The 24,662-nt window shown below is 40.2% G+C and overlaps 1 protein-coding gene across 1 annotated transcript in view; it reads left to right on the top strand.

Moving 5' to 3' along the window:
- Positions 1-15,685, top strand: part of zgc:113232 (uncharacterized protein LOC541546 homolog) — a 40,559-nt gene extending 24,874 nt beyond the window's left edge. The window contains exons 15-26 of the mRNA XM_034148102.1: positions 4,674-4,727; positions 4,803-4,856; positions 5,592-5,645; positions 8,624-8,695; positions 8,779-8,814; positions 9,466-9,510; positions 9,628-9,660; positions 10,699-10,845; positions 11,959-12,135; positions 13,992-14,082; positions 14,305-14,382; positions 14,832-15,685. Coding sequence (XP_034003993.1) covers positions 4,674-4,727; positions 4,803-4,856; positions 5,592-5,645; positions 8,624-8,695; positions 8,779-8,814; positions 9,466-9,510; positions 9,628-9,660; positions 10,699-10,845; positions 11,959-12,135; positions 13,992-14,082; positions 14,305-14,382; positions 14,832-15,040 — 1,050 coding nt within the window. The 3' untranslated portion in view covers positions 15,041-15,685. The remainder of the gene's footprint in view (positions 1-4,673; positions 4,728-4,802; positions 4,857-5,591; positions 5,646-8,623; positions 8,696-8,778; positions 8,815-9,465; positions 9,511-9,627; positions 9,661-10,698; positions 10,846-11,958; positions 12,136-13,991; positions 14,083-14,304; positions 14,383-14,831) is intronic.
- The last annotated feature ends 8,977 nt before the right edge of the window (positions 15,686-24,662 follow it).

The raw sequence follows: 24,662 nt of genomic DNA, 5'->3' as shown, positions 1-24,662 counted from the left end.
TTTGTATTTGATTTCTTACTATAGTTAATCATAAAGAATCACTCATAGGTTATCATGAGGTAGATCTCAATCTCACTGGTGTGGGTTTATGATAAGGGAGGCGCAGTGGATAGTGCGTTGGTGTTCGGATCAGGGGGAGCACAGGTTCAAACCCCACTGCAGTCAGCATGTCGAGACACTTCACCCCAAAATTGCTCCTGTGGGGATTGTCCACAGTATTGAGTATGTAAGTCGCTTTGTATAAAAGCGTTGAACAAGTGACATGTAATCAGATCAGAATACCTTTAATGTAATGATAAGGATCTTTGTTATCTCCGCTTCAGTGGAGAGTTTTAGTTTCCCGATGACCTCCTTCCTGTTATAACAAAGTGCATTCCAAGGTGGGAATACTGAAACTGAATTGAATGAATGAGTCAGTATGAGTCAGTGCCAGTGTCTCAAAGTAGCCAAAGTCCTTTTTAGGATGCTATTAATAATCAGTGGCTGCAAAGAAAAATGGGTCCTGGTTGTGACATGTCTCCATGCTGTCATTTCAAAAAGGTTTTCTCATTCACCCTCTGTCTGAAACCAGAGCCCAGTCTGCTCTGATTGGTTAGCTGGCCGGCTCTGTAGTTATTGGTCAACTGCTTAGAGATGTCCAATCACGTACAATGAGTTGGAGCGCTAGCCAATAGGAGCGCTACTGTTACATAATGATGTCACTATGTTCTGGAAGTAAACAAAGGAGTCCAATGGAGGCCTTTGCAGACCATTTACATGCACTACCACCTATAGAACACACTACAGGAGAGGGAACACCTTATCTGTTTTAAGAATAACATAGATGTCCCGCCCCTTAGCCTATCACGTACAATGTGTCGGAGCGCTAGCCAATAGAAGTGCGCGTGTTTCATTGTGATGTCACTATGTTCCTGAAGTAAAGAAAGGAGTTCAATGGAAGCGTCTCAGGCAGGGTTAAGGTTAGAAAAACAGATCCAACACATGACAGCAGAGGGGAAACCCCAAACAGCACAACAGGAGGTAAAAACCTTCTCTAATGAACACTGCAGCCTGCAGGTGGCGCTAGTGGGACTTCAGACTGATTTTTCTAGCATTGCATGTAATCAGATTAAAATATATAATCTGCCTCAAACTCAAACTCAATACAAACATTCACCTCCCCTCGCTGAACACTGCTGTGGCGGTGAGTACATACAAGAGAATGTGTCATATGACAACATGTGAAACACAATGTGACATAACTCATGATTTAACACATGAATTACCAGGGTTGGTTGATCATGATACAGTGTGTGTGTGTGTGTGTGTGTGTGTGTGTGTGTGTGTGTGTGTGTGTGTGTGTGTGTGTGTGTGTGTGTGTGTGTGTGTGTGTGTGTGTGTGTGTGTGTGTGTGTGTGTGTGTGTGTGTGTGTTGTGTGTGTGTGTGTGTGTGTGTGTGTGTGTGTGTGTGTGTGTGTGTGTGTGTGTGTGTGTGTGTGTGTGTGTGTGTGTGTGTGTGTGTGTGTGTGTGTTACAGAATCACTATCATAACCCCTTTTTCTATCCCAACAAAACAAAGTCATATCACATGATGAAGTAACTCTTTCAATAAGGAGGAAATAACCTTTTTAAAGTGATTGTAACCCACAACTCTATATGGGTAATGTGTGTACCGTGTTTCACAAGCAGCAGTTATAAGAAATAACTCTACCAACGGGGAACAGATCAAAAGTGATGTGTGTTAATTTCTAGACTGTTTTGAATTTGTGTATTTTTGGGATGAGTCTTCCAGTAGGTTTCAAGGACTTTCAATATTTCTCATTATGCAACAAAATGCTCTAGAAACTTCCACTTAAAGTCAGAAAAAATACCAAAAGTGCTGTAGGGGTCTTTTTAGTTTCACTTTCTATAACTAACCCTCATTTAGACCAGACCGTTTAAGGTCAGATCATGTAATCAGAGTAAAACAGAAAGGGGAAGTGAGTTAACACGAAAACAAGGATCACTATGTTCCTCTGGAGAGCACCTAGTGACACACACAGTCACTAGAGCATCTGCTTTGGTTTCTGGTTTCCCAAAGTATTCTCTGTTGCTTTAAGCTTCAGAGAATACACTCCATCATCATGTTCAGATGTATATCAGTATGTAGTGTCTCTACTTTAAAGAGTCCTCTCCTGCTGATGTTCAGATGTATATCAGTATGTAGTGTCTCTACTTTAAAGAGTCCTCTCCTGCTGATGTTCAGGTGTATATCAGTATGTAGTGTCTCTACTTTAAAGAGTCCTCTCCTGCTGATGTTCAGGTGTATATCAGTATGTAGTGTCTCTACTTTAAAGAGTCCTCTCCTGATGATGTTCAGATGTATATCAGTATGTAGTGTCTCTACTTTAAAGAGTCCTCTCCTGATGATGTTCAGATGTATATCAGTATGTAGTGTCTCTACTTTAAAGAGTCCTCTCCTGCTGATGTTCAGGTGTATATCAGTATGTAGTGTCTCTACTTTAAAGAGTCCTCTCCTGATGATGTTCAGATGTATATCAGTATGTAGTGTCTCTACTTTAAAGAGTCCTCTCCTGCTGATGTTCAGGTGTATATCAGTATGTAGTGTCTCTACTTTAAAGAGTCCTCTCCTGATGATGTTCAGATGTATATCAGTATGTAGTGTCTCTACTTTAAAGAGTCCTCTCCTGCTGATGTTCAGGTGTATATCAGTATGTAGTGTCTCTACTTTAAAGAGTCCTCTCCTGATGATGTTCAGATGTATATCAGTATGTAGTGTCTCTACTTTAAAGAGTCCTCTCCTGCTGATGTTCAGGTGTATATCAGTATGTAGTGTCTCTACTTTAAAGAGTCCTCTCCTGATGATGTTCAGATGTATATCAGTATGTAGTGTCTCTACTTTAAAGAGTCCTCTCCTGCTGATGTTCAGGTGTATATCAGTATGTAGTGTCTCTACTTTAAAGAGTCCTCTCCTGCTGATGTTCAGGTGTATATCAGTATGTAGTGTCTCTACTTTAAAGAGTCCTCTCCTGCTGATGTTCAGGTGTATATCAGTATGTAGTGTCTCTACTTTAAAGAGTCCTCTCCTGCTGATGTTCAGGTGTATATCAGTATGTAGTGTCTCTACTTTAAAGAGTCCTCTCCTGCTATGTGATCACGTACAATGTGTTGGAGCGCTCGCCAATTGAAGCAAATAGAAAAATACAGTAGTAAGTCAAAGTCAAAGTGAACACAAACTGCAGCCTCAGATGACGGATGATGAATGAGGCAAAAGTCAAACTAAATGCAAAAGTCAAAGTGAATGTAAGAGATGTCACCATGTATTTGTATAACTCATTATGTTGAGGTCACATTGCTGAGATCAACAGATGATCCTCTCACTTTCTGTTTTAGAATACATGAGTGCTGGTATTTGAGCCGGCAAGACGTTCACTAAGAAAATACATTTGAAGAGTTATTCATGTTGTAGGCTACCAGCTGGGTAAAGAGTGCATACATCCTATCGACTTCTTTATGTATTAATTTAAGGCAAATATTGTACTTGTCCAATAAGCCTTGATTAACGAGTAATTACAACATCATCTTTTTTTAATAAATGTTTATTTTTAGGTTTATGAAATCAACCAATCAAGCTGTATTTGTTAGTACGTCTTAAACAGGTTCATTCAGCACTTGTGTCGTTTTTCACTGATGACTCTAAAGCCAATAATTAGTCAGAAATATTTGAATATATCATGTTTGTGTATTTATATTTATATAGTTTACTGGGAATAACCAAAGTAAACAACTGATTAATGGATGTTTTACTGATATCCATATATTCTGTGCAGTGTTTCAATCAGGAGAGACTTTGTTTTGATTTAACAATATGTATTTATTGTGGAGAACACACAGATGAATGTAATAGAGAGGTGCAGTGACGCGTCCTGAAACCCAGAAGGGAGCTGCTGGTTCCCTCCACAAAAAAGCAACGGGATTTCTCCAGAGGGTTTAGGAAAATAGCTCGAAATAAGATCTGCGGAAAACGAACCTGTTTGATAAATGCACGTTTTGTTCAGCTGGATCATCTCCACATGTCTACCCTACTTTTATAATTTTCTAATCATATATCTGATGGCCAGAAGCAAAATGCTGACGTTATGCTATAAAGGAACTACAGGCGAGTCCAGCAGCACGACTTCAACGTCACGCCAACTTCAGATCCATATTCAAACACACAGATTCTAAATGGTACGAGTTGAAGCGTTTGTTTGAACAGTTTGCAGGAGGCAGGTACTTGCTTTCAAGCAGAACAGGGCTAACAAACTTAGAGGAGTGTTTACGTGTTCGGCGTAATGACGTACAACGTCCTCCACGACTTCTGTAGTCCTATTCAGCCACTTGGTAACAACCATCGTTTTTCAGACACGTCAACTCTTCAGAAATCACCAACAAAACGTGATCTGTGTCTCAACCACAGACCTTATTTCCAGCTATTTTCCAAAATCCTATGGAGAGATCCCATTGGCTCTGAGACGAGGGAACAGGAAGTGGTGACATGCTAACTCACTTCCGGGTTTTAGGACTCGTCACTGCACCACTCTATTGTGTTTGTCAATTAGCGGAGGTATATTTCGGGAGGGGGCTCGATTGAACTTGCGTTAAGCTTCGTTTTCTCTCTGCTCATGTCATGTTGTCTCTGTTGTCTCCCTCAGGGAACTAAAGGTTACGGCGGCCTGCCGGGCAGCGACGGTGACCCCGGAGAAGACGTGAGTTTATTACATTTACAGTAAAAAATATATCTACAAACTGTCATCTGAACTTCTTCCTGGTTTCCTCCTCAGGGTCAGATGGGAGTCACCGGGGTGAGCGGAGACCCGGGGGTGTTCGGATACAAGGTAACAAACACTATACATATAATACGTTTACAGACTACTCCATTAATGCTAGTGATGGGAATTACGGCTCTTTGAAGGGAGCCAGATCTTATGGCTCTGTTCCTTTCCGAGAGCCGTTCAAAAGAGCCGTTTTAAAAGAAAAGTGGCGGTGGAGATTATTTGTTCACCCTGCTTTAAATGATATTTTGGCTTCACAAATGTCGCACTCCTGCCTAAACCTAACCAATCAGAGTAGGGGCGGGTCTTCACAGAATACGCATGGGGAACAAAATCAAGTTTTTTCACTGTTCCTTTAAAGGCGAGTGGATTTATGGCAGGCAGTGAACCAACGATAAAAAGAACGGCTCTCACCAAGTACGACTCGGTTCCCTTCGTTCGTACCAAAGAGCCGTTCAAAAGAATCGGATCGTTCGCCAACTTTACATCACTAATTAATGCAGATAAGAAATCACATTTATACTTTATTATGTTAAGGCCAGACAAGTTTATTTATACTGCACCTTTCAACACAAGGCAATTCAAAGTGCTTTACAAAAACGAAAGACCTTAAGAGCGTTAAGAAACAGTGTTATAAACATTAAGGTTCATTTGGCCTCAAAAGCTCATAATCCACCAAAGGTCTTGTCTTGTCTTAACTTGTCTTGTCTTGTCTTAACTTGTCTTAACTTACTACTGTTATTAAAGTAATGCATGTGAGTACTTCTCCTCAGCGTCTTGTCTCCTCTGGTTCTGCAGGGCAGTAAAGGAGACGGCGGTGTGAAGGGACCTCGAGGCAGAGTGGGCGCTGGGGTGAGTGCATCTGAAGACACCGGTTCGATTCCAGACCAACACATGATCAAGTGTGCTGGGCTACTGGCAGCAAAACTGTGGGAGTACACATGTGACGGGGTTCTCTTTGTCCGTCCGTAAACACAGGCGTAGTCGGTGGATTAAAGCTCAGAAAGATTTATAAAGACAACAAAATATATACAGAATATTGTAAGAGAATAAATTAAATAAACAAAATCAAAGTTATCAAAATGAGGTTTTCTTTCATTTCAATATTGAATAAACACGAGCGGTTGCCTTCACTGTAACAATGTCCAGTGTCTCAGCTCCAAACACTTCTGGCAACGAACACTTTGCTTGCTTGCTTGCCTCCTTTTATTCTGTGCTTGGGAGTGCATCAGCCTTTTTATTACAGACTTCTTAGAGAGATAATTCATTACTAATTTAGAAAGAAAATCTAAGAAAGGAACGTCATTCCAATAAGTTAAGCAGATTTCTAATTGTAATATATTTCAGTCAGACAACTCACATGTTTCTTAATATGTTTATTAGAAGCAGCGTGTAGTTTGAGTTTGGCGTCTCGGCTCGGGCCTCATCACGGATGGAAGCTGGGGTGGAAGCTGGGGTGGAAGCTGGGGTGGAAGCTGGGGTGGAAGCTGGGTGGAAGCTGGGGTGGAAGCTGGGTGGAAGCTGGGGTGGAAGCTGGGTGGAAGCTGGGTGGAAGCTGGGGTGGAAGCTGGGGTGGAAGCTGGGGTGGAAGCTGGGTGGAAGCTGGGGTGGAAGCTGGGGTGGAAGCTGGGGTGGAAGCTGGGTGGAAGCTGGGGTGGAAGCTGGGGTGGTGGGGGGGCAGGCGAGCAGCAGCAGCGTGAACACAGCAGTGGCAGCAGCAGCATAGCGAGGCAGAGGCAGGAAGACCTGGCAGCCAGGGGCGGACTGGCCATCGGGACGTTCGGGACGAATCCCGATGGGCCGGTACCGAAGTGGGCCGGTCGGACGATGTGGGCCGGTCGGATAAATCACTAGCGGTATTTACTTGCGGTACCGAGGTGGGCCGGCGGTACCGAAGTGGGCCGGTCGAGAGTCCCGGGCTGCTTTGTAGTCCCAGTCCGCCCCTGCTGGCAGCTTCAATAGAGCGGCATGTTTAGGAGAATGTGTTTGGTTGGTTGTAAGAGGGACGAGGTGCGTCACGTGTTAATGTATCATTGGTGCTCCAGTTGACTGCCTGAACTAGCTCGCAGGCTTCGCCCCATTTGTATATCCTAATTTATCTATCAAATTATTACAAGTTTTATTGGCTTTTATGATGAAGTTGCCTCTTTTTTTATCGCTTTGTTGTTGTTGTTGTTTATAATTGACTCGCTGTCGTTGTAAATGTATGATATGTAGAGTATATATAAAGATTGAATAAACGTGACGCCACAGGGCCCAGAAAGACTCATTCCCATTGACTTACATCGGGGGAAACGTCTGTAAATCAGTGTAAAATTCTATTTGAGGTAAATAAACGTCCCAGTATGGACACTTCAGAAATCAGTGTGTCCTTAGAGGTGGGCAATGTGCTAATAGAGTTATTTTCCCTCCTCTATATTCATTGGTTGGAGATGAGACCAGAAGGAGCGATGAGTTTTATGGAAATGAATGTAAAGAATCTCCAGACATTAGCGGTCATTTAGATCCTGAAAGTCCACATGGTAATTGTTGTTTGACCTTCACTTTGACTAGGGTCATCTTTCTCTTTGCGTAAGGGGACAGTCCCACAAAGGGCGGTTTCTAAATCTGTGTTGTGACATTTATAAAGCTGAAGTTTCGGGGAGGTCCTGACATTTAAAAAAAGGATTTTTATAATGTCGAGACCTTAAAAGAAAGGGAAGTGAAAAAGCCCTGTCCGGTTTAGACTCCCACACAGAACGTCTGTCGCATGTTGTTAAACCACGTGTTTGGAAACAGCAGACATGGACGCACGCTTTGAAGACACCGAACTTGAGATGTTGAAAGTTTAAAAAAGACTTGAAATTAAAGATGAAGACACTTGGAGTCCTGAAAACTCTTACATTGTTTTATCAACATGTTAATTATCGTAATTATATCTCGATGGTTGAATACAATGGACGCTCCTCTGCTCTATCTTAACCTCTCAAATCCAAAACAAGTCTTTTAAAATGTTTTTATAACGGGAAGTCTCTCATTGGCTGTCCAACCTGATCACATGTCAACGAGGAAACCCCTGAGGGAAAAAGCTCCAGGACTGAAAGGGAAATAAAAAATAACTGAGAACTTGTTGTGGACTTTCTGAAGAAGTCAGCTGTAAATCTGAAATGGAAACACATGACCTCAACGTGAGTCATGTGTTTACATGTTGAGGTACTTGTACTTTACTTGAGTCTTTCCATTTTCTGCTACTGTGTACTTCTTCTCCTCTACAGTTCAGAGGTAAATGGTGTACTTTTACTCCACTACATGTATTTAATACCTTTAGTTACTTCACAGATGTGGATGAATGATGTGAAATATAATCAAGTGTTAAATCAGACTTTAGTTCCACCTGGAGTAAATCCACAAGCTACCCTGCAGTATACAAAGTCATTCAAACTAGCTGCACCTTTACCAGCTTTGAGAACACTTTCATGATCAATCATTATAAAACATATCATATATATTATTCTGAAATGGACCAATCTGCACAATCACTACTTTTACTGTCGCTACTTTAACTATATTTTGATGATAATACTTTTCTACTTTTATTTGAGGAACATTTTGAATGCAGGACTTTTACTGTAACAGAGTATTCCTACACTCTGGTACTTCTACTTTTACTCAAGTACAACATCTGAGTACTTCTACTTTTACTCAAGTACAAGTTCTCAGTACTTCTACTTTTACTCAAGTACAAGTTCTCAGTACTTCTACTTTTACTCAAGTACAAGTTCTCAGTACTTCTCCCACCACTACACTGTACAAATCTAATGTCCTGAGTGTTTCCTGTCTGTGGGGTTCAGGGAGCTGAAGGAGAACAAGGAGATGCTGGAGTTTCGGGGAAACTCGGAGCGAAGGGTCTGCAGGCCGCGACTGTGAGTATCTGCACAGATTCATGAATGACGACACTTTAATATCATCTGAAATGAAAAAGTAATTGAACCTGAATGTCTTCCAGGGAGCCAAAGGTGAGAACGGACCCGATGGAGAGACGGTGAGAGATTATTCCATAAAATACAACTTCATTTGTAAAGCACTTTAAAACCTCCAGACCAAAGTGCTGCAGTACAGAGAAATAAGTCAACACATGAAATCAGAAATCACACATCTCCGCTCACAGAACATCACACAAGTTAAAGAAAGTGTTGCGACCATTGGATATAGAGAGCACCAGCTGAACATCATAACATCTACTGTGGACACTTTTCTCAAATCTGTCCAATCCAGATGATCCAGAGTCCCCTAAATCTTCCAAATCGACCCAAAAATAATCAAAAAGAGTCCACCAAGAGTAACAACATTGCCATTTTTGGTTAAATCTGCCATTTTTTATCCTAAACATTTCAGAAATGGCCTCAGCCTCCTCAATAACCCCCTAAACCACTCCAAAACTGTCCAAGCTATAATGGTAATTAATGCTATTTACTCAATTTATGCTAATTGTGCAAACTGTCCCACATAGCATCCGGCAGTTTCTATGCGCTGGAGACCCTACTATACATTTCTAATATAAAAACATTGGTGTCAGCATTTCCGGGTTCACAGCAGGACTCTCTGAGCTGCAACCAGACTGTAATCAATCACATGCTGTTAAGTCATTCTGATAAATAATCCCATGTTTCTCCTCTGGGTGTGTCCCTGGCAGGGCTCAGCAGGAAGGAAGGGCATCAAAGGTGTGAAAGCCCCAAAGGTAATTTGTTTTACAATCTGATGATAAAACTGTTCCTCCATAGATTATATGTTCACTTCCTCTTCCTCCACACCTGCCAGGGTTTCACTGATGTCTGTTTTCTCTCTCTCCTTTCAGGGCGGCGTGGGAGACCGTGGAGACAAAGGACAGGTGTTTACTATATTTACTTCATAATGTACCCTGACGTCATAGAAATACTCACTAATGCAGTTTCCTCCACGGCAGGCTAGCCCTCTTTCACAGACTCCTGAGAGAGATGTTTAGTGCAATAAGTCAAGCAGATTTTCAATTGTGTTATATTTGACATCTTAGTTATCCTTATGTATCAAATTAATACAAGTTTGATTGGCTATTATGATGATACTTTGTAGAGTATATATAAAGAAGTAACAGGGATAGACAAAAGGTTTTATATTGTATAAAACAAACCGATATACTCAATAGAAAGCCTGGGTGATAGGAACAGATTATTAAACAGCTGTGTAATATATAAAAGGTGCAAAGGCTTTATTGTCATATTCACAGCTGGGGTCGATGTGCAATGGAAGTCCCAAGCTCCTTCAACGATGCAAAATAATATATATCAATAAGATGTCAAACAAACAATCAAATATAGTGCAATTGAATCTTGATATTAAAATAGAATGAAATGCTGTTCAGTAAAATAAAGTACTGCTTATTGTAATAGTGCAGACCTGTGTGGGATGCAACAGACCAGCTGTTAGAGAAATCTCCCTGGTCCCCGGCTTGAGCTTCAATCTCAGGATCCATGTATCTGTGATCCTCTCCAGAATGGAAGTAGTCATCACATACAGAGCATCAACTAGTTCCTGAACAGTGTCCTTCACATGCTGATATCCAAGAGAGGGAGTTACACAGTCACAAGATGGAGGAATAGAAAGCAGTATTCAATGTTTACTTCAGATTAGCTCCACGTCAGAAATGATCATGCTTGTCATATGTCTATCTCCATAGAGGCTGAATCATCATGTTAATCACATAGCTATCATATGCCTCAAACAGTCCTGATGCTCTTCTAGGTAATCATACATCCTGTCATGTTCACAGCTACAGTTGGGATACCTTTGTTATCATGTTACTCTCATGTTGGAAGAGGACATTCAGGATTTTCCCAACACCAGTTAAAAATGGGTTTCCTCCTTTGTTTCGCTCCCTGTTCTCTAACAGCGTGGCCCTCGAGGAACTGTGGGGCGTAGCGGCCTCTCCGGACCCCTCGGCCCCCCCGGGCTCCCGGGAACCAGAGGAGAGCTCGGGGCGCTCGGAGACCTCGGTGTTCGAGGCCAGGCGGGAGCTAAAGGAGCTCCAGGCCCCACCGTGAGTATACGATACGATACCATGATAATAATACAATTTTGATCATATTGTTTATTGTTCATGAAAAAAAAGGGTTTAAATAAATATTTTATAGATTGTTTTGGAAGTAAACGAAGGAGACCAATAGAGAGGTGCAGAAATAAGTCTTAAAACCCGGAAATACATTTGACTACTTCCTGTTCCCTCGTCTCATTGTTCTTTTTGAACATGTTTTTGCTCAGATGCCTTAAATAAGGTCTGTGGGTAACACACCGGAAGAGATTTCCACGTTTTCTTCTACGACTTTAAATACCCGACTCATGGAAGTCAGCAGCTTCTATGTGTCATCAAATAACAGTGGTTCCTACCAAGGGACTACAAGTCACTAGAAAACTTAATTTTGTCGACATGAGTCCGCCTTTAGTTTGTTTATAGCCTGACGTTAGCTTTTTACTTCTGGCCGTTGCATCTACGCTTCTGAAAGCACAAAGTACCGCTCGTGTGAGGACGTTATCCTGCTGAGTATATACGCTGTGAAGTATCATGAATGTGTGTTAACCGCAGAGCTTATGTGACCCATTGGATTTTGTCCAGGAACCCCTTTGTGATGCGATGGGAGGAGAGAAACTCCCTCTGCAGGGAACACAGAGATTTTAGCCTTTGCAGACCATTTACATGCACTAAAACCTATATGACACACTACGTTTTCTTTCCTTTATCTTTGTGTTACTTACAGTTGAAGAGTTGCTTGGCCTCCGATGGTTTAGACGATGTTATGCGATGTGTTTGCTTAAAATAAAATAACAAACTTTTCCACATGCAACAAAGAATAGATGCCTTTACAATAGTCAAAACAAAGAGGCAAAACTCAAATATAATGACAAACAACTTAGTTATTCTCTCTTGCTTTCTTTCTTGATAAGGCTTATATAACTTGATAACTAATTGGACGGTTAAAAACTGTTCCTCGACGGCGTCTTTCTGACAGGTTGCTGCCCATCACTGTCACTTTACAGCGCAGGCACCGTGGGAATTGTAGTCTTTTATAGTGTGTTGACTACAGACGTCACAATTAGGTAGCCTTTCTAATAAAGAACTCAATACTGGCTCTAACGGGGTGTTTTGTGTCTGCAGGGTCCTGGTCTGACGGATGAGCAGGTGCTTCAGCTCTGCAGAGGCGTGGTCACCACCCAGATCTCCCAGTACGCCTCCTCCATCCGGGCCAAGTGCTCCCAGGGCTGCCCCATCAACAACCGGACCCTCATCGGACCCCCGGGGGGGACGGGGCCCCTGGGGTCAGCGGGAAAAACTGTAAGACTCTATTATTATCAGAGGAGGGAAGTAGTGGAGTACAAATACTTCGTTACAGCACTTAAGTACATTGTTCTGGTATCAGTACTTTACTCCACTACTTATTTTTCTGACAACTTTTTACTTTCTACTTCTTACATTTTGAACCCAAATACCTGTACTTTCTACTTCTTACATTTTGAACCCAAATACCTGTACTTTCTACTTCTTACATGTTGAACACAAATACCTGTACTTCTACTTCTTACATGTTGAACACAAATACCTGTACTTTCTACTTCTTACATGTTGAACACAAATACCTGTACTTTCTACTTCTTACATGTTGAACACAAATACCTGTACTTTCTACTTCTTACATGTTGAACACAAATACCTGTACTTCTACTTCTTACATGTTGAACACAAATACCTGTACTTTCTACTTCTTACATGTTGAACACAAATACCTGTACTTTCTACTTCTTACATGTTGAACACAAATACCTGTACTTTCTACTTCTTACATGTTGAACTCAAATACCTGTACTTTCTACTTCTTACATGTTGAACACAAATACCTGTACTTTCTACTTCTTACATGTTGAACTCAAATACCTGTACTTTCTACTTCTTACATGTTGAACACAAATACCTGTACTTTCTACTTCTTACATGTTGACCACAAATACCTGTACTTTCTACTTCTTACATTTTGAACACAAATACCTGTACTTTCTACTTCTTACATGTTGAACACAAATACCTGTACTTTCTACTTCTTACATTTTGAACACAAATACCTGTACTTTCTACTTCTTACATGTTGACCACAAATACCTGTACTTTCTACTTCTTACATTTTGAACACAAATACCTGTACTTTCTACTTCTTACATTTTGAACACAAATACCTGTACTTTCTACTTCTTACATGTTGACCACAAATACCTGTACTTTCTACTTCTTACATTTTGAACACAAATACCTGTACTTTCTACTTCTTACATTTTGAACCCAAATACCTGTACTTTCTACTTCTTACATGTTGTACCCAAATACCTGTACTTTCTACTTCTTACATGTTGAACCCAAATACCTGTACTTTCTACTTCTTACATGTTTAACACAAATACCTGTACTTTCTACTTCTTACATGTTGAACACAAATACCTGTACTTTCTACTTCTTACATTTTGAACACAAATACCTGTACTTTCTACTTCTTACATTTTGAACCCAAATACCTGTACTTTCTACTTCTTACATGTTGTACCCAAATACCTGTACTTTCTACTTCTTACATGTTGAACCCAAATACCTGTACTTTCTACTTCTTACATGTTTAACACAAATACCTGTACTTTCTACTTCTTACATGTTGAACCCAAATACCTGTACTTTCTACTTCTCACATGTTTAACACAAATACCTGTACTTTCTACTTCTCACATGTTGAACTCAAATACCTGTACTTTCTACTTCTCTCATTTCCCAAACAGGCTGGTTCCTTTAGTTTGAATGTGTGTTTGGTGGCGTGATCATTATTATTTAGAGTCATTGCGTGCCTATTGATTTGAACACGATCCGTGTATCCATCATTTCCTGGTCTTCTCTAAAGAAGAGGGACCAATGAAAACCCATTCTGTAATACAGAGAATAAATGAATTCCTGCTTATTGGAAAACACTTTAAAACACTTCCTGTATTCCTCTTTGGTGACCGACATTTGAGAGGATCATTTTGGAGTGCGACACACAGGGAAGACATGAGAATACTGATAGCATTGTTAATCGCACCATAAGAAACTCTGTGATTCCCTGCGCGTCCTGAAGGAAGGTGTAATTGGACACCATGTCTTCCTTCTCTTCCCATCAGGGAAAAGCCGGGAAAGTGGGATCTAAAGGAGGGAGAGGAGCTCAAGGTGACCGAGGACTGGAGGGACAGAAAGGAGCGCAAGGAGACAGAGGTAAATCACATTTTCATACATCCAGAACTGCTTTTTAATTCAAAACTCTTGCAGGTAAAAGAGAAATATTTGTGGACTACCTACACACACACTCATCTTTAGTTTTGCAGCTTTTCGCACTTTTTGTTTTGTGTGTTTTTCAGGTCAAAAGGGAAATGTTTATTCTCAATACAGGTCTGTAGTTTTGCAGCATTGTTCTTGAAACTGTGTATTTGTCAACAGGTCAAAAAGGAGGTAAATCCCGTGCAGGTGATGCAGGTAAAGGCCTGCCGGGACCCGACGGACCACAAGGCATCAGAGGTGAGACGCCCTTTAGTTTCACGCAATTATTCAAAACTTGGAGCTGCATTCAAATGATAAGCCATTGGCTCTTCGCTCACCGCAAGGTTGGCAAGACAGCCAGTTAGTTTAGTTTGTGTGGTTTGATCCTGAAGGTGGTAGAAAATGCTGGATCTTTACCGTGATTAAAACGGTTCATTCAAGTTGAAACTCCCTCTGGAGGAAACACAGGGATGTTAGCCTTTGCAGACCATTTACATGCACTAAAACCTATGTAACACACTACAGGAGAGCGAACACCCAAAAAGCTGAATTCTTCTTTTTACTTTTTAATTGGGTTGTATACTTGCTTCTAGTTAAACAAAATACATAATAATGTGCTGATCATGTTGTGCCTGTTTTCCACCCCCTTTTATAAATAAATACCAGACTTCTACAGACGCCTTCATTTTGTTATTTCCTCTCCGCAGGTTTGCACGGTCACCCCGCAGAGCCCAAGAACGGCATGGAGGGTCCTCGAGGTTCCCGAGGATTCCCTGGTGCTGTCGGTCAGTTGGGAATATTCGGGATCGCGGGAGTGCCGGGAATTTGCGAGGCGCGGGACTGCAGCATTCATGCGCCGGTGTCGCGCAAAGAGCAGGGTCTGGTGAAAGGGCCACTAACTTCATATAACATATGAACACGAGCGATGAACACACGAAGAAGGTCAGAGAGCTGGGTTTAACCCTCCTGTCGTGTTCATGAGATCTAGAGTTACCCATTCATTTCCTATGGGGGTCATTTTTGGCTGGGAACAACTCAAAATTCAATGAAAGTGGTGATCAGCAGTTTTATATGCTCACATACTGTACCTACTGTGGTGGACATCATAAGGCCTTGAAGCAATCAAATGTAAAACACAATATGTATGATTGATGAAACACGACAGGAGAGATAAATCTGAAAAATGTAATGTTTTGCGGAAAATGTCAGAGGACCGAGGATAGAACCCTGAGGCACTCCACTTGGTGGCAGGTTTGGTAAGTAATGGGAAACTTTGCAGGAACTAAACAAGAAAATACTTTTACATCCGACCCGGACACTGATTTAGGAGGTTCTTTACTTTATAAAGATCGTCAAACTGTTACAGCTTTGACCAGGAACAAAGACGTCTGCTATGTTTGTTTCATTAAAACTCTTAATGATTTCCAACTGAATCCTTCGGTCAGTGTAAAAAATAAATAAACAAAGAATTCAAAGTGCTATGTAAATATTTTGTAAAGTATCTCAAATACATGTACTGTGATCTTTAAATGTCTGTTTTTAAATCTGAGTCTTTTTGTCACCACGTGTCTATTTGTTCAAAATAAGGATATGCGTTTCTGTAAGAATCCATATTTCTGATTCACTAAATGACCATCCATTGTGATTATCAAGCTTTCAAAATAAAGTTAAATCTGATTATCATGTGCATGTGTTTGACAAGATGACTTTACCCGTCAGATTAATTAAAGGGGACCTATCATGCAAAATGCACTTTTTGATGTCTGTTATACATAAATATGTGTCCCCGGTGTGTCAGGGAACTCACGCAGCGTCAGAAAATAAAACCCTCTCTCTTTTCCTCCGTACCCAAATCTCTAAAAACGGGGGAACAACGGAGCTGATCCAGATTTGCGTCTGAAATGTGGACCCACGGCCCTATCAGAAACGTTGCTATCAGAAACAATGCCCGACTGTTTTGGACGTAATATGGTCGGTGTTTACATTAGCATCGCTAACACTCAGAGCTAACCTGTACTGGAGAGCATGTGTGTGAAGAAGCAGGAAATAAAAAGGAACTCACCTTGTGGTATAACCGGCAAGAGAGAAAGCCTTTGAGCTCCATACTGTTTCAGAAAGAATCCTTGATAATCCATGATATGGCGTTTCATCACCGCAGTATTTAGTTTAGACCAGTGGTTCTCAACTGGTGGGTCGCGGACCCGTTTTGAGTGGGTCGCGGATGTGTGAGTGAAGACATTTTTTTTTAAAGCTTTATACCCCAAATCAGCACTTTTGAAACAGGAAGTGAAATAGAGGGATATGAGGCATGGCTAGAATGGGTGATCTGTTTGGTATTTTGAGCAAAACACTTCATAGACATGCTTTTTATATATTTTTATATATCTGAGACCTATGCTATTGCCTAAAAATAGCATGATAGGTGACCTTTAAGACTTTAGACTATTGATTTATTAATAACTGATGAAACATCTAGAAAAATAAACTCCCGTCTAAGTCATTTAATTTGTTTTAAGTTTTTGTATGAATTTCTGATTGTTTGTTATCCTTTACCTCACACTGAGATGTGTTATTGATTGGTAAACAGTCATATTTACGTAGCAGTAATGTGAACAGGGGTTTTTCTAGAAAGATATAGCATGAGGTGATACTGTGTCTCTGATCTTGTTTATAAGATATATACATTTTCACGAGAACATGACTCCGTAAACAAGATGGCGCCGCGGACGTAAACAACAACGTGACGTCGGAGCTCCATAAAAACAAAGCTGTCCGACGCTCTGTTTGATTCAGATTCTCAGATTTCTTGAGTAATTATACAGTTTTTGAGGAACAGAAATATTGTTTTCTGGGATCACTTTAACATTTTCAGCGCCCCTGTTACCCGGTTTAGACAAAACCCTGGTGAATATGAAATCTGAGCTCCAGAGGATGTGATATAAATATTTCTCAAAAAAAACTGAAAATGACACTGGATGAAAGTTTTGTTAAAATATTCTGGACATTTCAAAAATGTTCATGGCACTGTAAAGTGAAATAGTGTAAGAAAAAGACTCTATGTCATTTAAATGCCTTCAACAGGGTATATGCAGGAATCCTGAAGTCAAATTGAAGACCTTTTTTAAGACCCTTTCCATACATTTTAAGACCTCATCGCCACTTTGAGTTTTAACCGGTTACATTGGCGACACACTTTACCTCTCATTTACTATATACAGTATTGATTGTCCTTCCTCCTTATCTTCCAACCATATGGACGCAAACTTGCATTTCCCCATAACGATGTTGTTTAACAACCGGCGTAAACGGACCTTCGCGCGCTATCAAGCAGTGAGCGTGCGATGTCCTGTTCAGATGACGTCAAATCCAACAGGATGCCATAAATAAACTACACAGAATCACACTACACACCTACGCAATGAATTACATTCAGGCAGACTGTAGAATACAACCTCTTTGGACAATTCATATACTTATTGAAAACAAGCTACAAAATGTAATACCTTGGAAAATGCCGTTTAATACTTTTTAAATAGCCTTAATTTTCGCTAAATTGATTTATCAACTTTTAATACTTTGTAAGACCCCGCGGACACCCTGTTCAACAACCAAAAATAGCATGCATTTTAATCATTGTACGAACTAATTCATCACAAAAAATACAAACCACACATTGTTATTTGGATAAATGATGAAACAGATTGCAAGGACCATTTCTGGAAAGCATTTTATTACAGCTCGCTTCACAGAAGACACAGAAGCAGCATTTACAGAAATGCACAAAAGTTTTGGTCTCAACCGGAGGAAATGTCATATTGAGGTTTTATCATGGCGTACAGTACAATACTTTTTAGAGCAATTAAAGATGAAAACAGACCATGATAGAAAAATACTAATAAAATGTGGGATATAAAAATACAGTAGGCCTACAGTGAAACAATCTTGAGCTTCGTGTTTTTAAAGGCAGTTTTCACATTATTAATTCGTCACAAGTCACATTTTTCGACGGATTTAGCAGCAATTATTTGGACTTTGAGAACTCATTTTTAGAGATGAAACCAAACACGTTATCAGTGAAAACAGAAACAGAAAAAGCACCGTTACCATAGCAACATGTGCGTAGTAACCTGTGTTCTTACTTGGCTCTTTATAAAAAAATATCCCTTTAGTAATACCCAGTAAATAACCAGAAGGAGGATTAATGCCCGATTGAAGAGGTGTGATCGGTTTGAAGCAGGAAAGAGCATCTTTAGAAATGTAATTATATAAAAAGCCCAATATATTATATAAATAGATTGATATCAAAGAAAGGGATGTTAATACGGGATTATAAAACTAGATGAAAATTAAATGAAACCTGTTAAAAATGACTTTCTATCATCAGTGACCCAAGAATGCATATTTTGCATTAATTTGGGAAGAAGTATAAAATAATTCCCTTATATCTTTTTGACAATAAAAATGTAACCTCAATAATGTTGTTTATATTTAGGTCAAACTGATTCAAAATGTTGGTTATTTAATGCATTAGGTACATTTCGAGGCTTTACTTTGAAAGGGTTTGAATAGTAAAATAAGGTTTGGGACTGTTATGTCACATAAGACACTATTTTCTAAGTGATAGCAGGAGATGAAACAAAGAAGGTGGAGTTAGTGATTATGTAGAAGAAGAGGTAGTGTTGTAAAAGTGCAGGTAAAATATTACCATTAGCTTAAAAAGAGAGAAAATGGCTTATTAGTATTTTTGGCTTTAACATCAAAATGGAGCATACAAACACAATATAAATAAACAGGGTTCCCATACATTTTCACCAATAACTTCCAAAAACGTCCCTATAATATTGCACCACATTCCTAAGTCTTTAAAAAGGGGTCCTCTCCTGCTGATGTTCAGGTTCATATATGTACAGTGTGTCTCTACTGAGACATGTCTCCATGCTTGAATGTTCAAAATATACAAAATAAAAACGTCCTAATTTCTTAACGATGGGAACCCTGATAATAATACTTTTTGTAAATTCTCTCAGCAGCTCATGTTAAGCCAGTTAGAAATACAAATCTGCTCCGTAGCTTAGATAGAAGAGCTTACAAGGTTTTCCAGCTAAAACAAAACAGGGGTAAAGAAAGTAAAAAACAATTAATTAATAACAATACTGATTTTTGATCGATTTCTTTCAGGACTTCAGAAATATAAAAATATAATTTCACTTGTAATTTTGTACTTTTACTGGCTTTAAAGCTAGTGTGTGCTAACCAATCAGATGCTCTTTCCTGCTACGACACTCTTTGACTTTCCTTCAGGTACATTTCAGACTGGACACACTTACACACAAGAGGGGAACATTTGACAGTGCAACTTTTTAAAGCTACATTTAAACACTAAACGTCCAATTAAATCTCCCTATTTCCTATTGCTCGCTCCTGTAATATGGGGCTCAAAACAGTTTGCATTTGGGATTTCGTGGTCATATTTGGCTTAACATTTAGTGTTTAAAAAACGGACTATTGGGCAGGAGAATTGGTACAAAAGGTAAACAAAAGGGCGGATATAAATATATATATTTGGATATAAAGGGTTAATTAAACCTAAAGGGTTACTGACGGGCTATCAGGAGAGAGAGAGAGAGAGAGAGAGAGAGAGAGAGAGAGAGAGAGAGAGAGAGAGAGAGAGAGAGAGAGAGAGAGAGAGAGAGAGAGAGAGAGGAAAAATAGAGGCTCCATTCCTCCCGTGTTATTATTCAAAGTTAATGTAAACTTTTGAATAATGTACTTCATCTACAGTTTGTTTGAATGTAATAAGTATGTTGTTTGTTGAAGCGCATCATTTATTGAAAAATGAATCTGAACTTTTCGATCTGTTACGATAAAAATGACTCCCATTAACTGAGTTTTAAACATCAGCATATCCGGTCATAGTCCGGTAATTACCTGCTAACGGAAACTCTGCTACACAATTCTTCTTATTATTATTATTGAAACATGACCGGTAAGAAAAAATCCTAGCGGAAACCCTGACACCGATGTGAATATATTTAGACATTTATACTAAAATCTACTAATAAAGTGCAGACGACGGAAAGCAATAGCATAGAAATGTAAGATTTAGAGGACCTTAAAAACCGAAACCACCAAGAACCGCATCAGGAAGATATCAGCTGGTCTCCGTTTGTTGTATGAATGCTGATTTGTACCTGTATGTTCGCCACAATGCAGCGATCAGCACGGCCAACGGCAGCAAGACGACCCACCCTGCAGCCAAAAGAAAAAGAGAACATTATCTCACAACTGGTCAGAAATTCCCACATTACCAAGTGTTAAGAAATCCACATTGTAGAAAACCTGCTTTTGTTGCTAAGCTGTAAAGTTCTATCACGCATTATCCCATATTTACCATCACATTAAAACAAAAAGGGTTATATAGAGGTGCAGGAATGAGTCCTAAACCCAGAGATGAGTCAGCATTTTACCACTTCCTGTTCCCTCTTCTGAAGGTTTGTTTTTGGTTGTTAGCCTTAAATAAGGTCTGTAATTACCCCACTGGTGAAGTGTCTAAATGAGACGACTAGACGTCATCACACCCAACATTAGCCACCTTTAGCTTCGCGGTGGTGACGTGAAGTCATGTGACCATGCTGTAGTTCCTTTATAGCCCAACATTAGCCACCTTTAGCTTAGCGGTGGTGACGTGAAGTCATGTGACCGTGCTGTAGTTCCTTTATAGCCCAACATTAGCCACCTTTAGCTTAGCGGTGGTGACGTGAAGTCATGTGACCGTGCTGTAGTTCCTTTATAGCCCAACATTAGCCACCTTTAGCTTAGCGGTGGCGACGTGAAGTCATGTGACCGTGCTGTAGTTCCTTTATAGCCCAACATTAGCCTCCTTTAGCTTAGCGGTGGTGACGTGAAGTCATGTGACCGTGCTGTAGTTCCTTTATAACCCAACATTAGCCACCTTTAGCTTAGCGGTGGTGACGTGAAGTCATGTGACCGTGCTGTAGTTCCTTTATAGCCCAACATTAGCCACCTTTAGCTTAGCGGTGGTGACGTGAAGTCATGTGACCGTGCTGTAGTTCCTTTATAGCCCAACATTAGCCACCTTTAGCTTAGCGGTGGTGACGTGAAGTCATGTGACCGTGCTGTAGTTCCTTTATAGCCCAACATTAGCCACCTTTAGCTTCGCGGTGGTGACGTGAAGTCATGTGACCGTGCTGTAGTTCCTTTATAACCCAACATTAGCCACCTTTAGCTTAGCGGTGGTGACGTGAAGTCATGTGACCGTGCTGTAGTTCCTTTATAGCCCAACATTAGCCACCTTTAGCTTAGCGGTGGTGATGTGAAGTCATGTGACCGTGCTGTAGTTCCTTTATAGCCCAACATTAGCCACCTTTAGCTTAGCGGTGGTGACGTGAAGTCATGTGACCGTGCTGTAGTTCCTTTATAGCCCAACATTAGCCACCTTTAGCTTAGCGGTGGTGACGTGAAGTCATGTGACCGTGCTGTAGTTCCTTTATAGCCCAACATTAGCCACCTTTAGCTTAGCGGTGGTGACGTGAAGTCATGTGACCGTGCTGTAGTTCCTTTATAGCCCAACATTAGCCACCTTTAGCTTAGCGGTGGTGACGTGAAGTCATGTGACCGTGCTGTAGTTCCTTTATAGCCCAACATTAGCCACCTTTAGCTTAGCGGTGGTGACGTGAAGTCATGTGACCGTGCTGTAGTTCCTTTATAGCCCAACATTAGCCACCTTTAGCTTAGCGGTGGTGACGTGAAGTCATGTGACCGTGCTGTAGTTCCTTTATAGCCCAACATTAGCCACCTTTAGCTTAGCGGTGGTGACGTGAAGTCATGTGACCGTGCTGTAGTTCCTTTATAGCCCAACATTAGCCACCTTTAGCTTAGCGGTGGTGACGTGAAGTCATGTGACCGTGCTGTAGTTCCTTTATAGCCCAACATTAGCCACCTTTAGCTTAGCGGTGGTGACGTGAAGTCATGTGACCGTGCTGTAGTTCCTTTCTAGCCCAACATTAGCATTAAAAGGAGACTCACAATGATGCCCACGCTCCATGCTGTTGGATCTTACAGCCGCGCAGAGGTCTCCGATGTACTGGATCTTTCTCTCGTCAAGCATGTTGTTCTCCTGTCAATACAAGAGTGAAAATGAAGGGTCCCACGTGCCTCAGGGGTCGCTCGATACAGATACTAATACAAAATATCAGAAAGTGTTGACCTACGTCTCTACACACGATGGAAGCTGTCACATTGTGACATCCTGTCATCTTCATCCGTCCATCTTTCATCTCCGTGCACGGAGCGATGCACTTGCTCTCCCCGTTAGAGGACCAGGCAAAGTTCTGCAAGAAGGAACCAGGAGGTGGAAGAAGTGTTCAGAGGCTTTACTTGAGTAAAAGTACCAATACACAATTGTCTAAATACAAGTCCTCTATTCAAAATCTTACTTGAGTAAAAGCACAAAGGTATTATCAGCAAAACGTACTTAAAGTATAACAAGTACAAAAATGGCCGTTTGGTGTATATAATGATATTTATATACGTGACATTTTTTATAGAAACAGGTATAAGTAACAAGTAGCATTTTACTGTTGTAGACAAACAGTTCTGATTGACTTTTTGTAATATATATATATATATATATATACTTACAGCTCATATGAAGAAAAAAGACTGAAAACAGGGCAGTTGTCTGGTGGGAGTTTACATTCAGATTAAATATTATTTTCACCTTGTCACTGAGTTTGAATGTGGTGTCACACTCTGGTTTATATGGAAGTGTGGCGCCTGGACAGCAGGAGAAAGGAGACGTGATCGTCTTCACCGCGGAGGATCCATCAAGAGACCCCATAAGAACCAAGACTGCCAATAAAAAAGAAAATACATTATTGTCAGGTTATATATTTGTATGTATTAGTATTAGTGTGAATGTTAAACCACAGTTGTCATTGTCTACCTTGCTTCTGTCCTCTCAAAAACGAACTAGAATCAGGAGCGAAGAAAAACATGTTTTACAGAATATTGGTTTTGTGTTTTTTTACTTTTTTTCAGAGGTGGGAGAAGTATCTTGTACTTGAGTAAAAGTAGAAGTACTCAGATCTTGTTCTTGAGTAAAAGTAGAAGTACTCAGATCTTGTTCTTGAGTAAAAGTAGAAGTACTCAGATCTTGTTCTTGAGTAAAAGTAGAAGTACTCAGATCTTGTACTTGAGTAAAAGTAGAAGTACCAGAGTGTAGGAATACTCTGTTTCAGTAAAAGTCCTGCATTCAAAATGTTCCTCAAGTGAAAGTAGAAAAGTATTCTCATCAAAATATAGTTAAAGTAGCGACAGTAAAAGTAGTCATTGTGCAGATTGGTCCATTTCAGAATAATATATATGATATGTTTTATAATGATTGATCATGAAAGTGTTCTCAAAGCTGGTAAAGGTGCAGCTAGTTTGAATGACTTTGTATACTGCAGGGTAGCTTGTGGATTTACTCCAGGTGGAACTAAAGTCTGATTCAACACTTGATTATATTTCACATCATTCATCCACATCTGTGAAGGTATTAAATATATGTAGTTGAGTAAGTACAGTACTTGAGTAAATGTACCACCTCTGCTTTTTGTTTTCCTGTGGTCTGACAAGCATTAGCAGCCTCCCTTTTTTGTTATTCAAAACAAACTTTATCAAGCTCTAAAGAGCCACAGTGGGTTTTTCCAAATGTCTCTGAAGAGTCAGGTTTCTAGTGAACCGCTCCTCGTGCTGGGAAATCCCGGAGAATCCCATATGACGCTTTAGTTTCAGGCCATTCATTATCTATGACTGTAAACCACCGGGTATTTTTGGGGGGAGCTAAATCAACCACACAGCACCAACACTTGTATAGTCCTTATTTAAGTCTTTAGGGCCTAAAAGTTGTAAAATGCTCTAAAACCTGAATCCCGATGTATTTTCTCTTTCCATTCATCTGACTGACAGAGAGCTGGAGACGAGACTGAAGGGGAAAACTTTACGGTTGCTCAACGTTGACTTCGAAACGCCATAATGATACAGCAGTTTTTTTTTTATGATAAAGCTGGCTTGCAGTGTTGACAAACCATACAAATATTTGTATTTCATTTTGTATATTTTATTAATAACTTAATAATAAATAAATAATAATAAATCAATTAGTAATCTTCTTTTTGGACGGACATCGTTTTATCCGCTCTCTAGCACAGAGCAACGCTGAAGGTCATACATTCATACCTGATAGTATCCAGGGAGCGCTGGTCAAATTCATGTTGGATATTATCTTCCGGCGTTAATTTATAAAATGATGAGCCCAGTCTAACGTTTTCGCACATGGATAAACCGGCGTCCACTACTCCAAAGTTTCCTGGATTTTCTTCTTCTTCTTCTCTCGATTGCAAACAACTTTAAGCTGCATACCGCCACCTACTGTACTTGATTGATTGATTGAAAAGTTTATTAACAGCTTGTATATTGGGTACAGTACAGTACAGCTCAAAACATACAATTGTTAAGGGGATGCAGACCAGAGA

The sequence above is a fragment of the Trematomus bernacchii genome, unplaced genomic scaffold, assembly GCF_902827165.1.
Source record: "Trematomus bernacchii unplaced genomic scaffold, fTreBer1.1, whole genome shotgun sequence".
Lineage (NCBI taxonomy): Eukaryota > Metazoa > Chordata > Actinopteri > Perciformes > Nototheniidae > Trematomus > Trematomus bernacchii.
This window is presented reverse-complemented; position numbering and strand designations above follow the sequence as displayed.